The 18,464-nt window shown below is 36.6% G+C and overlaps 1 protein-coding gene across 5 annotated transcripts in view; it reads right to left on the bottom strand.

The window, feature by feature from the left end:
* The window catches only part of KNDC1 (kinase non-catalytic C-lobe domain containing 1), a 62,754-nt gene that overhangs the window by 21,654 nt on the left and 22,636 nt on the right, over positions 1 to 18,464 (bottom strand). For all 5 annotated transcript variants that reach the window (XM_054072053.1, XM_054072052.1, XM_054072051.1 and 2 more), the window contains 7 exons: positions 15,130 to 15,247; positions 13,745 to 14,763; positions 5,865 to 5,979; positions 3,009 to 3,077; positions 2,846 to 2,907; positions 453 to 611; positions 29 to 106 (listed from right to left, as the gene is read on the bottom strand). In XM_054072053.1, the coding sequence (XP_053928028.1) occupies positions 29 to 106; positions 453 to 611; positions 2,846 to 2,907; positions 3,009 to 3,077; positions 5,865 to 5,979; positions 13,745 to 14,763; positions 15,130 to 15,247 (1,620 nt within the window). The remainder of the gene's footprint in view (positions 1 to 28; positions 107 to 452; positions 612 to 2,845; positions 2,908 to 3,008; positions 3,078 to 5,864; positions 5,980 to 13,744; positions 14,764 to 15,129; positions 15,248 to 18,464) is intronic.

Here is an 18,464-nt window from a genome sequence, read left to right as displayed (position 1 = left end):
AGAGAATTGAAAACATTGACACTCTTACCTTAAAGACTGATTTATTCAACAATGCCAAAATATTTTTGCTGTTTATACCTTGTTCAAGTAAATAACGATTGCATGTCTAAAAAACCAAAACCATATTTTTCAGTCAGTGAATAAATTTTCCATCAAATGAGTTATTCTTGGACAAGGACAAAGTCAAGTACGTCAATTACAATTGATCTAAGTTTAGTAAGTCTTATGAGCCTATTCCAAGTACTTTATTGAAAATTTCAATATAAATTAAAAACACACCTCTCTGCATCCCTAAGGAGGTAACTTTAAAAACAACCCCCAAACTCTCTGGCTATAGTTTAATTAGATATCAGTCTATTACAAAAAATATTTTAATATTTTGATATTCAAATCACTAAAATGAGACTTTAGATACAGCAAACTTTCACGTGAAATTGCTTAAATCTAGTAACCTTAATTGCACCAGCTAGAGAAGGTCTTTCTTCAGGGTTTTTTCTTGCCATATCCAGAAGAAGTTTTTTTAGTTTTCTTGGCAATGCTAGTTTGTGACTTGGTGGAACGCTGTATTTTGCAGCCATCCACAGAACTGCAGCAACACCATAAATGCAGACCTATTGGTACACCAGAAGAGACAGGAAAGATGTAAACAGACCAAAACAAGCTTCCAATTCAAAACCAACTCCAGCAAATTATCAAAAAATTCCCCTCATTCCCTGCAAAATGTATAAAAAGATGACTAGAGCTTCCAAAGTACAGATCGCATTTAGCTTTTGAAGATGCTAATGAAAATCCCAACCCATTTAAAAAACTAGCTGTTATGCATGCAGGGCTAGTAGTAGTAGTTAATTTGCTACTGTTGGAGCAACAGATGTAATTTGTCATATCTTTTGTCTAGGAAAATTATTCAGGAAAAAAGTGTTCTTAGAACCATTTTGAAGAATTTCTTTCTCATGTAAAACCTTAAATTGCTGCACGCCTTAGAGTTCTATGATAAAACCTGGCCAGCCATAATTTACTTAAAAAAGGTCATGATAATTCAGGAAGTAAATGGCAATTACGAGCTAGCCTGTATGAGTCATATTTTACAGACATGATTACACCTATCAGAAGAATGAATTACTGTATATTTATTCTAGCAATTATTGTGCTACCTGCAGCTAGACCAATTGAAGTTGCCAGGATGAGAAACCTTGAAAAGCACTTGATCTTCACAAGCTTTCCTGTTTTATTTGAAGAATTACGATTTTCAGAGAGAGACAGATTTAGTCTACTTAATGCTTAGTTTACATACATTAGCATGTACCACAAATGCCATTTTGACAAAGTTAAAGCATCATGCTTCTTCAAATTGCCTCTGAAAGATATTAAAAAGTCTCAAGGGACAGAAACCTAAGCACAGTACTAAATAATGTGGTCCTACAAAACAATGTTTCCTAGCACTCTTTTGAGCAAATTGAACAGCAATGAACACGAAGTAACAAGGAAATTTCCTATAAAGATATTACCCTGTGAACAATTTGAGTTGCTGAATAAGAGCCACTAATAGGTACAAAGATATTTGAAATCAGAGAAAGCAGCTCCATCAAACCAAAAAAATTTTCCCCCTCTTAGGTTCACAATTCCAAGAGGTCAATGGGATCACCATTTTAACCTAAATTTATTTACTTACGAAAAACTTGCCACTCAGTCCAGCACATCCTTCAGAAAAGTTCCTTTTACTGAAGTAGTCCAATTATTGTGACTGGTGCTACAGTCTTGATTCCCATACCATAATTATAACTAAATGTTCATAACAACCAAAGCATAATATAAATACTGGGAAAACGCAAAACAAAACCTGAAAAAGGTCAGCTTATTCTATATATAATGTTATAGAAAAACATGGAAAGAGATTACCTCAGATTTTCTAAAGAAAAAGAATAAAGCAAAAAGACTTTAGGATTATTAATTTCTGCTCTATGGTGAGACTGCTATATTATATCTCAGAGTTAGTTAAAGCTTCTGAAACCTTTGAAATACCTTCATGTTGGATCAAAGCAGTTGGAGAAGAGAGAGCAACTTTAAAGAAGATACATAAACATATTCTAGTCACAGATAATTTTACAGAAAGTCGAACTCTGCCTATAGATTTTCAATGAAGTTTGTCTTCTTCTGATTCATTACTATTAGGTCTAATTTGAAAGGACTCATGGGGTACAAGGTACATATTAGCTAACCTCTTTTCTTGTTACATAATAGAAAGGTACTGTAAATTCTTAAGATCACTCTGGCACAGTTTGCAATTCAGATGCAGTTGCAGTGGAGAAAAATATTCACCTGCTATTTATTAACATTTTTAGCATCCTTGATCTGGGAGCTCCTTATGATTTGTATCTATAGCAAAAACTTCTAGGAAACTGTATTGCTAAGAGACAGAATTCACAACATTCCCATAGTAAAAATATAGTGATATTTTTATCCTGTCTTACAAATGAGATTAATGTTTGGGCTTTAGCCTAGACAGTCAAAAACACTGATTCTGGTGTGATCTCCAGAACATGAAAACATGAATTTAGAGTCTGTCTTACTCCTAACAAACTGAAAATAATTAAACCTTGTGGAAAACTACTGAATAACAGATTTGCGGCAGTTAGTCCAGCAAAAAGAAGGCAAATGTATTTTTCAGAAGCAACTAATTTTATGGGAGATCAATATCTAAAACCCCCACTGATAACCAGGAAATACTGGGAGAACTGAGAAATATTATCTGAATTTTAGAAGAGTTTAGCTCTCTTCTTCAAGCAGCAGAGGGATACAACTGTCCTTTGATAAAATGCATAGCAAGCTACACAACCTACCACATTACCTTCTCAGTATCCACATCCTCTTCTTCAATTTCAGGAGCTAAATAAAATATATCACAAGATTCTAAACGAGAAAAGAAGCCAAAAACAAAGGGTAAGATATTTGCTTTCTTCTCCACTCTCCCCTTAAAGAAAAAAACTCATACATTGCTTGCTCTGCTTTACCTTCAGCTTTTGGAGTTGCAAAGAGGATACTTCCATGGCAGTCAATCAGCACGGAGTCCAAACACAAGACTGCAAAACAAGCCATGGAACAACAGGACCTGATAAATATCTGTTCTTGTAACTATTGGATGCTAATAAAAATAAATAATTCTAAAAATAATTTTCAATGTCAGCAATTATCCTACGATAAATGATGCTTTAAATAACATTAACGCTAAAACAGACACCACCCAATAAAGAGACAGTAGATGCATAAACACCCAAAACAATTCCTGCGGAACAAAGGTAAGAAAGTAAACCAAAACGGGATCACAATAAAAAGAGCTTAGAATACCAGAAGTTTACGCTCTCTTACCCAGCATTGGAAAGGAAGGCCAAGAAAGGAACAAACCAAAAAATAAATATGACAGCTAGATGTACCCTCATCTTCTCACAATGCACCAATAAAAGACAGTCAATTTATCGTAAGCATTTAATCTCTCTCTTCCCTTCTCCAACCCAACCAATATACAGGGTCATTATCTGGAGACAGCTGAGAAATATATGGCCAGATCCAGAACACCTCTAGGTCGGACAGGATATGGAGTCGAGTTTTTAACAAATAGGCACAATCACACACACTCTCCCACTGAAGAAATGTTATGTAGCTTGGCGTTTGCAAGGCCCCGAAATTTTCCATAGGTAGGAGAGAAATAACTGACTTATAAAACTATTTTAAATGATCTGAGGTCTTCCGGAATGTAACATTAAGGTCATGAAATCACGTTACATAAATTCAATTACGAAAAACTTGTGATAGACTTGTGATAGGACTGCCTGTTTGAATCTTCAAAGCATACTGTAATTTAACATGTTTCAATATAATAAGCCAATTGGCCAGCAATGTACACCTGCCTTTGCAGGCGACCATCAAATACACCGTTTTCTTAAAAATGGTAAAAGAGGAGAATAGACTGTTACATTAAATTAAACAGGAGGTTAAAACACTTAATGAATTGTTAAATAAAATATCAAAGAATATCAAGGAGTAAAACAAATATTAATCTATTATTAAATAAAAAATGGAAAGGGTCTAAGACAGAAAAAGTAAGAAAACAAAGGAAATCATAATTTTGTTTTTGTAGTTACCTGTACAAAACACACGTAAAGCCATTAAACTGTTCACTATGCTTAATGTAAATAAAGGCTTGCCTACTACCTTCAGTAATATTTAAGCTGGACCTGAACTATTTGTCTTGAAAAGCAAAGCTTTCCCATATGGGAACCTTTACTACTTATTGCTGCAGACAGTTCCCCTGAGAATTCTTCCTACTCATTATCTTTGCTTCTCAAGATTTAACGCCTCTGGCCCTGAATATGCAACACAGTTTATGCAAACCAGATCTCAGCAAGTTTAGTACAAGAGAATTCTCATCAGGGTTCTCTAAAGCCCTATGAACAAGATGTAAGCACTATCTTCTGATAAGAGGAGAGGATATAAGTGAAGTCTCAGTGGAGGGTACAAACAACTTTTGTAGCAGGACTGAATTAAAAAATACACTAAGAGGCTAGCCTTGGGGCATGTTTTCTTACCCAGATAATCCCTGCTTAGGATAATGAAAAAAGTGTAATCAAGGGAGGATTTGGAGGAAAAGGCCATGTAAGCGAATAATAAATAATCCAGCTTGTTCAACATTTCATATATTTAACTATGATTCATCAGCTACCAATCTTAAGTCTACCAATGATAAGGCAAAAGATATTTTAACAAACACTTTATATGTGTTTGTTATCTTCACCTTTAATATGCTAATATTATTTAAAAAGAACACTGAGAGAACTTTGTGTGTGTGTAGGCACTGCAAGTAGTAACAGCACTGCAAATCATTCCACAATGCACAATTACTCCCAGAATAGGCAGAGAATCCTCGGGCAGAAACATTCTAAATCTGAAAACAATATTTAGCTTCAAGGTAGCTTTATTTATCAAGCGTGGAATGGCCTTTCATTTAGTGGTTTGTATCCTTATGTTCACTATTATAGTCTACATGAGGTTCACATCACGACTCGGTCTTTAGTATTTTGAACACTTACGCATGTGCGGCTGCCCAGGCACATTAGGTTAGAATCTAAGCCATTACCTGCAGTTACTTGAAACCTTCACAAACATCAGGAACATGCTATGAGCCGCTGAAATAATTCTGTTGCAAGGTATATCAAATACTTACGAGTAAAATTGCTCAAAGTCCTCAGAAATCTCCTTTTAAGGCCAATTTCCTTTTAAGCACTTTTATATCATAAAATAGCTGAAGTTGAGAACCAAAGAGACGCAGTAACTTTTCTGTACCTTACTACACAATTGTTTATATCCAGCTACAGACTTCAAACTTCCTGTCCAAATACCCAAAAGCAGGCTTTTTAAAACAAGAAAAAAGTAAGGCAGGGTGGTGGTGGTAACCTCTGCTCTGTTTATCGGGATTGCTACATATTTATTATTAGTATAAGCTAAACCAGCATAAAGAATGCCTATGGAAATTTAGGATGGTTTTCTCTCAAGTCACACAAAACATATTCCGATTCTGTCAAAAAATAGTTCCCCATTCCTCTCTCAGAAGTTGACTTCTAATTATTTTCTAAACTGAAGCACAGGAAATGTGGAAGGGTAATGTCATGACAAGAAGATATTCTTTATACATGGAAGAAATATCCAAACTGAGCAAAAACTCTGTCACAATTTAATAAAAGTTAGAAATATTGCCCATTATTTTTTTCTGTACATAAAATGAAAGTTGAGATAATTTGCATCAACATAACAGAGAAAACATTTAACACAATGAACATAAATAAGTAAATATTTTAAGATAATTAAGACTATACCTGGATAATCTATGCAAGTCTGCAGAGTACATAAACACTGGTGACATAATGCCCAGAGTTCATAGTCTTTCAGAGGTTTACCATACCAGGACAACAGAAGTTTTAGAGAGATCCACTGAAAAAAAATGAGTGAGGATGCAGAAAGTTATTAAAAATTATCACAAACCAAAAATGTTTACTGATGCAATGAAAAAGTAAATCCTAATATACTATGCACTCACCTAAAACACATTAAGAAAAGGTATTTATTGCACTTGCCAGTAATGCTCTAATAACACGTCTTACTGAAAAAGCATTGCACAATTAGCTGTATAGATAAAATGGCAGTTTCTCAGTTGCATAGAAAAAGCGTAATTCATGTGACATTTCGGCAAGAATAGAAGCGTTTCAGGAAAAGTGAGCTATTTGGAAGCTCTTTCTTATCATACTAAGGAAAGACTCTTTAGAATGTCAAAGATGACACATAATTATAGGGATACCACCTATACTTAAAAACACAAAACAATCATCAACAAAAAAAGATTTAATAATCCCACATTCAAATCCTGATTTACCCTGACAGTTGCATTACAAGTCTTACCTTAAAGATTTCATCAACTTTTCTTGTTCTTCTGTGAAAGATGTTAACAATATTGACAGAATTAATAACATGTTTATATGAAGTCCACGCACATTGTTCTATTTTTAATCACTGTCTGCTTAATTTGTAGTAACAGCATTTGTTTTTCTGGCTATCAATTTAGCTTTCAATACTTGGTATAACACCTTAGCATGACAGAGATCCTGCTTGGTGGAAACTTACTGTTCTTTAGAAACTTTACTGTTCTTCATGTAAAACATGAATCCATGTTTTACACTGTGATTTTTTTTTTGTGTGTGTGTGTGTGAATATAAGAACTTGACATTGATAGTAACTGCAGACACATTCCCAATCAAGCTGTGCCAACAGCTTAGCACAACCAGTGGCTTTGGACTTTACAATCTCCATTCATCTACCAAAGGAACAGTAAAAAATCCACTGTAGTCAGAAACCTGAGTTAGAACAGACTCATCCCACTACTTTAAAAAACCAGCACAGCGCATTTTCTGTTGTGCATGCAGCCCTAAGGTAGCAAACTATCTCTAAATGTCAACTTTAGGCCACCCTGAGGAAAGAACTACCAGCAGTAAAACAGGATTAAAGTCCAGTAAAAAACCACAAAACAAAACTGAAGCACAGGAGACAAAACCAAAAATTAAAAGCTATGAACTGGTTTTTGTGTTTTTGGGTTTTTTTTGGTTTTTTTTTTCAGACACCTTTATACCCTAAGCAATGTTTGTAAAAATAGACTCGGAGTCTCTCACACACACAACAGCAGGACATCTTACATTTGACAAATCACACTCTTCATTGTCAATTTTTCATGACCCTGGCTATGAAACACCCTTCAGCTAGGGACTATTTGGATTTTATCATAAAATAGGCAGTGAATAGACTACTGCATTAACTTTCATCAAGATCAACAAACAGAAATAGCTTCCCTGCAATCTATGGGAAGGAGGAAAAGAACCAAATTAATTTCTGTAGCTTGAACTTTAATTTAATGTTTACCAGAAGACTTTCTCAAGGAATGTAATAATTTTGGCTCATACTGTTTAAATATTCCCTGGAGAAGAACCAGATAAATTATAAATTTTTAACAAGATGTGCCAGCAAACACATCTTTTGATTTATTTAATATGTTTTATATTCTGCCTACCTCCAACACTCATAAAAAATTGGTGCCTTTACTCTTTTATCTGCCATTGCAAAAACTAGTAACTTTAGCACTGACATGTTTGAAGCCAGGTAATAATGTTAAGCTTCATGCTTGAATTTTGCTATCACAAGCATCCTTAAATCAATGTGCTCCTCCACTGTATCTAGAAATGTAAGCTCTTGAACTGTCTGATAAAAAATATCAACTACACAGCAGGAAGTGCTCAGAGGGTCAAAAGAATGAATTAGTCTAGAAAACACTCAAAAGAGCTTCATAATGTTGATTGATGACTGTGCCTGACCAGTGCTGTGTTCCCCCTTCCACAGCACCCTGGTTCTCACGTGCCTCAAACTTCTTTGCTGACAGACACTTCATAATGAAAGAAGCAGCCAAATCTTCAAATTCACCCTCCACAGCTGATGTGAATGGAGAGAAATCAAAAGAGAAATTTCACAGACCAACTAGAATATTAAGTTTTGGGATTTGGGAATATTTTTTAGTTAGTACACACCACTGCCACACGTTTGTCTGTAAGAGAATCCCTCTTTTTGAAGTTTATGTCCCTAGAGGCTCTAGGAGCTGCACTGGAGAAAGATGGATTTCCCCTATTGCATATACAAATCACCTTTTATGTCAGATGACAGTGATCAATAGCTAGCAAGGGGAAGAAGAATCTTTCACTAAACTGGAGACTGAAGTTAGTTGTACAGCTGAAAGCTGAAAGGTATTTCTCATCACCTCTGGGATACCCAAGCTCTCTAGAGGAAGACAGAAATGACAGAAAGAGATTTAAGCACAGCAGGAAAGTAGGAATAAACCCTAAGAGCAGCAGCAAAAGTTTATGATAAGAAAGAAGTGTCAATGATAGATAGCAAAACAGAGGATGAAAAGGCACCAGAAAACTGAAATTCTGTTCCAGAAGAAAAAAAGCAAATCTTAGCAGAAGTAAGAATCACTGTCATCCACAAGATGGCCAAATTAACCTGAGTCAGGAAAAAAAAGAGGATGCTCTCTGGTTACAGATTGATGAACTTTATTTAAATGTATACCCTCATGGTTTCTCTCTGTCAAACATCATAAAGAAAGATTAAACCTCAAATATTAGTATTGCAAGGGAACAACTAGCATAATTGCCTGCATCACTATGATCTCTTACTAAAGTCACTTCCCACCCTAATTACTTTTATTCCTGAAAAAAATACCCGAGGAGGTCATTGTTTTAGTGTCCTAATTATTCCAGATGTTCATCTTCCTGTACCAGAAAGAGAATTCTAAATGACTTAATGTGAAGACTGAGGGTTCAGACCTACTGGGGACTTGTCCTTCTAGTATCCTGTAAAAGTTATCATGCACCTTTACTATATCAGACAAAACATGTTTCATCACACATTTACAGCTATGATTAAAGACACATGCAGTCTGGTTAAAATAGTTTCCAAAGGAAATACGCTTCTCAGCCTAAGGTTATGAGGCAATATTTATTTAAGCCTCAAAGCATGTACTACACATACCACACTTTCAAATTCCACTGAATATGTGTGTGTTTTGGTAAACACTTAAGTGTAAAACTCCATTACTTGGGCATCAGTCTCACGCTTGGTTTTGTTGTTTTGCTTTATAATATGCAAGTTGTTGATTCATGGCTATTACTGTTTCCTACAACTTCAAAAATTCCCACTCAGCTGCTAAGGAAAAAAAAAATCAGAAGTGCTGGAAAACATATGATTAAAATATTCAGTCAAACTGTCTGCAGCATGCATTGTTTCTTAACTATCAGCATCCACATGACCAAGACTACTTTATTTTAATACTGATATAAAACATTTATTAATATATAATCACCAGTGAAATTGCACCAAAAGGCAAACAAAATTATAAACCGGTGTCTCTTCCTGACTATTTTTCTTCATGTTCTAAAATGGACCTCTTTTTACCAGGAATCAAAAGTTTCTTGTTTTAAAAACTGGGTCTTCCACAGCACAGAAGTTTTGACAGAAAATGAAATGAAAAAGCCACATCATTGATTATCGCCTACAGCTACATAATGGCAACATTTTGTTTTACGCCAAAAAGATTGCATTTTAAACCTCGCTTGTTGAAAATGTGAGGTTTTCTCTTCAGTGCTGCAAAGATAATTTAACAATCTTTTATTTCATTGTTGGTACCAGAACTGTAAAGTCAAACTTTTCAAGCATTCAGACTATGCCAATGTACTAGATTTTATGAACATAACGTTGGCATATTTTGAACAGCCAAAGCAAGCAAGATTTTAATTATCATTTTCTTAATAAAATACTATTCCGGGATTTGCCAACTTTTCTTTCCTTAAAGTGCTATTTCCCCAGTGTTCAAGTGTCATTTTCTAGCTACATGGCTTTTACCTTCTCTCATGCTTGACTGGGTATGAATGACCAACAGAAACCAAACGTATATATGCCAGGTTCCCATTAACCCTTCCTGTGTAAAGGCCATAGCATTTGAATTACAAAGAAACATTTAAAAGCATTAGAGATGAGACACACCTGATTGGAATGAAATTGGTTAGAGAAATAAAAGATCCCCACTCAAACTTGAAGTGAAAAATATTTATTTATAGCATGCAAAACTATAAAAATTACTAGGAACCCTCACAAGATACATTGCAGTAGCCAGACAAAAGCAAGCAGGTATTATTAGTAATGCTTACTAGCAGTAAAGCGCACAATATTAAGAAGCGGTATTGGGGTACTAGAAAAATATTGTCCACTGGAGAAGTATTATTGACAGGTAAGAAAAACTGTCTGTTCTCCAGAGTAGACAAGGTTGATCTTCAACCGGATGGGACTAGTATTGCACTTCCTCTAAAGAACAAGAAAGAGATGCTAGAGATACTATTCTAAAAGCTCTATTTGCTGCAAACACGCTTATCTGTTATAGAAATCCAGTGAAAGAGCAGCTCTGTAAATCTTCTTAGGTGTTTTACATTTAGCCCAGAAGATAGAACTTGTATTAGCTGGGGCTTCACACATTTTGTGCCTTTGCAGTAAATGAACAATCTCTCAGACTCAAGTTTTACCTTCTTAAAAAAAGAAAAACCCCCCAAACTAACCAACAACCAAACAAAAAACCCAACACTCTCATACATTTTGAGGTATTTGGTAAAATACTGGCACAGAGAAATGAAAGGGAAATTGAAAATGTACAGAAATATCAGTTGTAACTTTTTCATATAAGAGATAGCACAGCATGGCTTTATTTTTGCAACTGTCAGGAGGTAAGACAGAGGCATAAACCGCTATGTTTCAGAAGTCTGAAGAATAAAATCCATTTTCCAGAAGACTAAAATGAAGCTGAAAACATGAAGTCCCTCCTCCTACTCCTCTCAGAAGATTTTGACAGTTTGCCACACAGTTCAGTGACTACAGACACTGAGTGACCCTCCTTCGGAAAAGAAACCAAAAACTACTAGGCTAGAGAAGCTCAGCATTTCAGGGAACAGACAACCATTTCAGAAACCCAGATGCTGCTCACAGATGTTGATATATTTTAAAGTTTTTATAGATTTTTATGTTGTGGAACCTGAACATTTACTGGAACTGGTTATTAAAAAAAGAATATTGCACATGAGTCTATCATACCTTTCTTCTATTGAAAGCAAAGCTATAAAATTCTGGTTTCAAAGCCAACCACCACCCTGCTGTCTTGAGACCATGGACAGGTATTACAACACTGCTTATGAGGGCAACTGGAATAATAGGTACCTTTTCTAATTCACTGTGATTGTCCTGTGAATGTAGTGTGGACAGGATAACCTCAACTAATAAGAGCCTACTTATCTGGAAGGATGAAATTCTGTTCAGGCTGAAAGAACACTTTATTTAAATTGACAATGAAATATTTGAAGAAAAAGAGGATTTCAGAAGAATGGCAGAATAACTGGAAAACACATTTTGGTTTGCTTTTCTGTGTGCCAATCTCAAGTGCAATTACAGGAAAAGCAAAGAGGACTTTTGTTACTTTTGTTTTTGTTAATCTTTTGTTAAGAGATTTTAAATCGTGCAAGGATTTTAGGAAAGTATAATATAAAAGATAATTTTCTTGAAAATATCTTCATGTACCCAGACTTAGTTCACCTGATAATTCAGTAAAGACAGTGTATAGCTCTTATTTCAACAGATTTTTTCCTTCTTAAAGAAGGCTCCCTATCAAAATACTCAATTTATGTTCTTAAGTGATTGCAGCTTATTCACCATACCTCTCTAGTTAACACAGAGGCTTAAGTGAACCCACTACCCTCTCAAGGGAACTGACTTAAGTGTGGTACCTTGGAATGAAAAACAAATCAAATCCAAACCAAAAACCCCAACAAACCAGCTGCAGTGGTTTTACAGCAATCTGAGGGCATTACCTTAGCCATCCTCTCCAAGACAAATAACATGTAAATTAATTCCTACGTTTATAAATTTTAGCATTAAGAAAATATAAAACCTCCATTCAGAAAAAAGGGATTTGCACATAAGATGAAAAACAGTTGTTTCTGTTGCTTGAATACTAAGACTTATCTAGATTTCTGTATACTAACAAGCTTTCTCACAAGATATCAGTGACTGAAAATGCTACGATCCTTGTTAGAAATACAAGCACATCTACCAAATGAAGTAGGATCACGTAAATTCAGAATAATAAATGACGCAGCAAAAGCAGAAGACTTTGTACGTTGAGGTTGCATAGTACAGAACAAGAAGGGAGCAGTCTGCAATGAATGGATATTTTTCCAGAGTCCTAGGAACGAACTGGCAGGATTTAAAAACTAAATAAAGGACTCAACACGCACACAATGAGTAACTCCCTCAGGGAGCAAAACCACGTCAAGTGGTACTTATCCATACTTACTATCATACTCCTGCACTACAAATTTAATAAGTTCTCATTACTGAGGGTAGTAGAGACAGGAAGAAAAAAAGCAGTTAGAACAGAATCTTCAGTATTGCAGTAATTTTTATAGCTATGATGAACCAAATCTTTACACACTTGACAGTCCTAGGTTACTGTTCCAGTGGGGTTTGGGCTAGTTGAAGAGAGGGATGGATGCAGACTGAAAATAACCCCACATGCCACTGCATGGGATAGCTGGAAGACTGGCTATAAGGCAAGGAGGAAAAGGCTGAGTTGTCAGTATACAAATAAGGAAGAAACCCCAACACTTTCACCTAAGATAATTTCTGGAAATTGAATGTGTGAAGTTCGTGCTGCTCGTTTTTAAGTCACAGCTAGGCTGGAGAAGCACCAGCCATCCTGCATTTTTAGCCAGGAACTCTCCTATTCCATGGGTTGTTTATATCTCCTTGAACGTGGCACATCAGAAAACCATCTAGTTAGAGACCAAACTTGTCCACCCTGAAAATACGTAATTTGAGCATAGAAGAGACCATGCTACACCATCTAACAACAAATTCTAGTAGACTAACATCAGCTCTCCTTCTTATTTGGCTATTTATAAAGTTGAAAGGCTTGAGACAACATATCCATCATATTGTGCACATACTTGAATTCTATCATGAAATACACATAACAAACACAGAGGTGGTAATTTAAGAACAAAGAACAAATACAGCATACGTACAATTTTCAAAAAATTAGATGCCCATGTAGATTAAAAAGTGGAGTCTTTTCACCTCCTAAAGCAGATGGGATATTGCCACTGACTGTAATGAGGTCAGGTTTACAGTCAAGAACTCTGCAACTTCCATAAAGGCCTGGGAGGCTCACTGCAAGGTAGTGAACTTTATGCATTGACAGTAATGTAAAGAGTTAAAAATCTACATATGCTTTGGTAATGTTCTCTCACAAATGTAATCAACTATTAAGTATGCTGCTCTAACACATCAGCAAGAATACTCCATTTGTAAGAAAAAAATTAAAATCAAAGTTGATTTTGCAATAGCATAAATTTCACTGTAGCAGTTGACTTTTAAAGAGGAAAAAAGGATCACTGTTTCCACCGTGTTCCAATATTAACTCTCAAAGTGTGCAGACTAACAAAATTCAGCTTTCCAGGATGTACAGGGGACGAGGGGAAAAACAATCACACAGTATTTAAGTCATTTCATCTCCACATAAGTGACTACAGCAACTATATAATGAAGACTTTATTTTTACTACCTGCTCATTACTCTTGATTTCTGACCCTCTGCCTCCACAGAGATTATCTTCATTATTGTTTGCGCTCATCGCACCGTTGCTTAATTCTGAAGACCTAATTAGGTTTGATCCATATCTGTTCCCACTGGGTTTTGTCGTTAACACTGAAGCGATCTTGTTAAATGATGGTAAAGAATTTTCATTTGACCCTTGAAAAGTTTCAGAAGAGTCTTCAAACACCATGTAATTGTCTAGCATTTTTGCTTCAGCAACTGATTGATTTGGGCGTTTTATCATGCCAGCAGTATTTGGCATTTCAGAGGTAGCATCAGAACAGTCTTCTTTGTGATCAGATGAAGCACAACCTATCTTTTTACCACTAATAAGTGACATATGTTCTTCTACATTCATGCCAGACACCTGTGTGCATACACAGGGAGCTTCTAAACGAAGGTTAGTAACCTGCTGATTCTTTGGTTCTATTTTTGGTGGACTACTAAAAGCAAACGAATTAAGATTTCCCTTTGAAAAAGCAACCTCATTATTATTGTCTAGAGGTAGTGACTCTTGTGTTAGCAAGTGATTTTTCTTAGCTAGTGGTCCACTGTTGGTTACAGCACTAAAAAAGTTATTTGTATCTGCAGGTTCAAGTGGTAGCTTTGGAAAGGTTTTAATTTTTCTCAAAGAACCTTTCTTAAAAATGCCATCTCTCTCCGGGTCAATAACACATGGTTTTATATCCAAAGCAACACTAGCAAAACTGTCATTATACACTGCATGTTTGTCTTCTTTGCTCTTTGTAGCTTGAGTCGCAAGTTTAGAATGTTGAGTTTTCTCACTATCCAGATCAATTTGCATTTCCTTTAAACCACTTTCTCTGCCAGTCACCATAGTAACTACAGAAGAGTCCTTATGACAGGTAGCTGTCACATCTTCCACTGCAGAGGAATCACCTGCTATGCCGTTTTTCTCATTTGAATGTAATTTAGATCCCAAACTTCTCTGATACATTCTTCCCTTCCACATGTTATCACAGACATCTAGATGCAAAAAACAGATCCTTATATTAAATGTGCATTTAAACGTTCTAATCTTTTTTAGTAAATCTTTATATTATTTTTTCAGCCACTGCTGTTACCTATCTTCAGCATGTTAGAAAAAAATAATTATTTCTAGACAAGTGACTTTCAATCATAAAGGACACTTAAAATATAATAATATAATAATGCTCATAAGAGTTGTGTGTCCCCTTCTTCCCACACCAATCCACAAATATTTAATATCTAGACTTTTTTATATTTAGAAAGGAACATATAATAACAGGAAAGTACACAAACACGGTATATTAAAAATCATTAGATATGTTAGGCAATCTAAAATCCTAGACTAATACATTTTAAGGTTACCTTGAGAAGCCCCAAATGATTCAATTGAAAGAACCCTTCTTCCAACAGCAGAAAGGCTTCGACAAATATTACTGGATGAAGCAATCTTCAGTTTCTCTTCACATAATGACAAAATGCTCTAGAGAAAATTAGTGTTAAATTCTTATTTAATAATGAATAGATTTGTGAATTTTGACTGAAGTCAATCACGTTAACTTACACAGCACATCTGTATTTATACAGTGCTACACTGGAGGTTTTTGATACATTGTTGATTATACTGTTGTGTTCCGATCACATAGGTGAATAAATTTCTTATTTTTACCATAAGCTATGATGATATTATTTAGTACAGTTCAAGATCTAGCCTACAGTTAGAAGGCCAAGAACAACAGATAAAAGTTACTAATCTTAAACGTTATCCTTGATGAATAACATATCACATTTTTTAAACAGCCAGTTATTCCCTTGAATTGAGTGACATAAAGCAGGATGATGAATGTTTTTATTACCAAAATTACATTAAAAGTGAATTCTGAATAATTTAAAAAATGCAAATTACAAATGTCTAGAAAGTACTACTCCCAATTAGAGAAATCAATCATTATCAGATCACAAGAAACAGTGTTATATATCTCTAACCTGTAGCCTGAGCGTCATTTGATGGCATTGGCACTGGCCTCACACACAGTCAAGTACAGACATTCACAGATTTAAAAACTCGTCACCATGGGCAGGAAGCAGAAGAGAGCTGCCTCTTCAAACACATCCCACTGTTTCCTCAGTAACTGTTCCTAGATAAACACCGATGAGACCTCACACAGGTCTGAGAAGCTGCTCTTATTTCCCTATTAACCTGCTCAACTGCTTTTCTGTTGTTGTGAGTTGAAGGAAGAAAATGGCTCTGTTGGTTCATATACCAGACTGAGGAAGAAGAAGAAAAAGTGAGACAGGTATCCAGCTGTGCGGGAGTCTAGTGAAAAGCATAAAAAAAAAGAAAAAAAATCTGAGTTTTCCTTCTATATAGCTCCCCTGACTCCTTTCCACTCGATAAAAGGCCCAGTGGAAAAGGAATAGAAAAAAGAACAGATAGTCACAAAGTGACCTTCATGTATTACCTAGATGAGCCTTGACTCACTCTAGTTTTGGGCTGATGTAAGCAGATAGCAATAGCTCCCAGGGACTATAGGCCAACTGGAGATGACAGGGAGTGCTATACAATCCCCTTCCTGACTAAGCTTTAAAGTAAATGAATAGAAATACAGGAGTTGATCAAGTAGGCTCTGTGTCAGGAATGGTTTCCTGACTGGGCAGTCCTCAACCTGACAGCCAGTATTTTTTTGCTTTATAAAAACAAATCTATTCTTTCTTTGGTTGCAACACTCTTTCTGCAAAGTCTTGATTGATTGAGACAGGGACCAAGAGCAAAATGGAGCCCTAGTAATCCAAGAGGAAATGAATAGTGACCCACTCCTCCACCTACACGTGGACAAGTCTACGGGGCTGGATGAGATCCACCCAATGGTACTGAAGGAACTGGTGAAAGTGCTCACCAAGCCACTTCTAATCATTTATCAGAAATCCTGGCTAACTGGAGAGGTCCCACTTGACTGAAGGTTAGCAAATGTAATGGCCATCTACAGGAAGGGCTGGAAAAAGGATCCAGGGAACTACAGGTCTGTCAGCCTCACCTTTGTGCCTGGGAAAGTCATGGAGTAGATCATCGCATGGTACGTACAGGATAACCAAGTGATCAGGCCCAGTCAGCATGTGTTTAGGAAAGGCAGGCCCTGCCCAACTAACCTGATCTCCTAAGGTGACCTGCTTAGTAGATGCGGAAAAGCCTGTGGATGTTGTCTACTTAGGCTTTAGTAAAGCCTTTGAGACTGTCACCTATAGCATTCTCCTGGAGAATCTGGCTGCTCATGGCTTGGATAGGCACATTGTTTGCTGGGTAAAAAACTGTCTGGATGGCTGAACCCAGAGAGTTGTGGTGAATGGAGCTACATCCAGTTGGCGGGCAGTCACAAATGGTGTTCTCCAGGGTCAGTGTTTGGCCTGGTTCTGTTCAGTATCTTCATCAATGATCTGGATGAGGGGATCAAGTGCACCCTCAGTAAGGTCGCAGGTGACACCAAATTGAGCAGAAGTGATGACCTCCTTGAGGGCAGGAAGGCTCTACAGAGGTGTCTAGACAGTCTGGACTAACGGACCAAGGCCAATTGTATGGCATTCAACAAGGCCAAGTGCTGGGTCCTGCACTTCAGTCACAACAACCCATGTAATGCTACAGGCTTAGGGAAGAGTGGCTGGAAAGCTGCCTGGCAGAAAAAGACCTAGGAATCCAGACAGCCATATATAAGCCAGCAGTGTGCCCAGGTGGCCAAGAAGGCCAACAGCATCCTGGCTTGTATCGGAGACAGTGTGGCCCGCAGGACCAGGGAAGCAACCATGCCCCTGTACTCAGCACTCGAGGCTGCACCTCGAATACTGTTCAGTTTTGGGCCTCTCACTACATTAAAGACACAAAATTGCTGGAGCATGTCCAGAGAAGGGGAATGAAGCTGGTGAAGGGTCTGGAGCACAAGTCTTATGAGGAGCAGCTGAGGAAACTGGAACTGTTTCATCTGGAGGAGGCTGAAGGGAGACCATATTGCTCTGTACAGCTACCTGAAAGGAGGTTGTAGTGAGGTGGATGTTGGTCTCTTCTCCCAAGTAAAAGGTGATAGGATGAGAGCAAATGGCCTCAAGTTGCACCATTTAAGTAAGTTTAAACTAGACATTAGGTTATATTACTTCACCAAAAGGGTTGTCAAGCATTGGAACAGGCTGCCCAGGCACGTGGTTGAGTCACCATCCCTGGAACGTTGTTTAAAAGAAGTGTAGATATGGTGATTACGGACACAGTTTAGAAGGTATGGTGGTATTGGACTGATGGTTGGACAATCTGATCTTAGAGGTCTTTTCCAGCCTTAATGATTCAATGGTTTAGTGGTGAACTTGTCAGCATTAGGTTTACAGTTGGACTGGATGCTTTTTAAAAGTCTTCTCCAACCTAAACAATTCTGTGATTCTAGGTGCTATACCATTTAGAATATACACCATCAGCTCAGAAGAAAAAAATAAAAAAGAGACAACAAACCCACAAAAAGAGAAGTATATAGCACTATTCTGAAGTAGAAGAACTGAATTCAAGGAAAGTTCCATTTTGACAACTGCTATTCTTTGGCTGCAGTCTACAAAAACAATGCCTGAACGTTAAACTTTCACACATCAATCCCAAATAGCACTGCATTAAGTTACTAACATTTAGAATGTAAATTCTTTGAAAACACTGTCTTGGAAAAACTATATAT

The sequence above is a fragment of the Cuculus canorus genome, chromosome 7 (assembly GCF_017976375.1).
Source record: "Cuculus canorus isolate bCucCan1 chromosome 7, bCucCan1.pri, whole genome shotgun sequence".
Classification (NCBI taxonomy): domain Eukaryota; kingdom Metazoa; phylum Chordata; class Aves; order Cuculiformes; family Cuculidae; genus Cuculus; species Cuculus canorus.
This window is presented reverse-complemented; position numbering and strand designations above follow the sequence as displayed.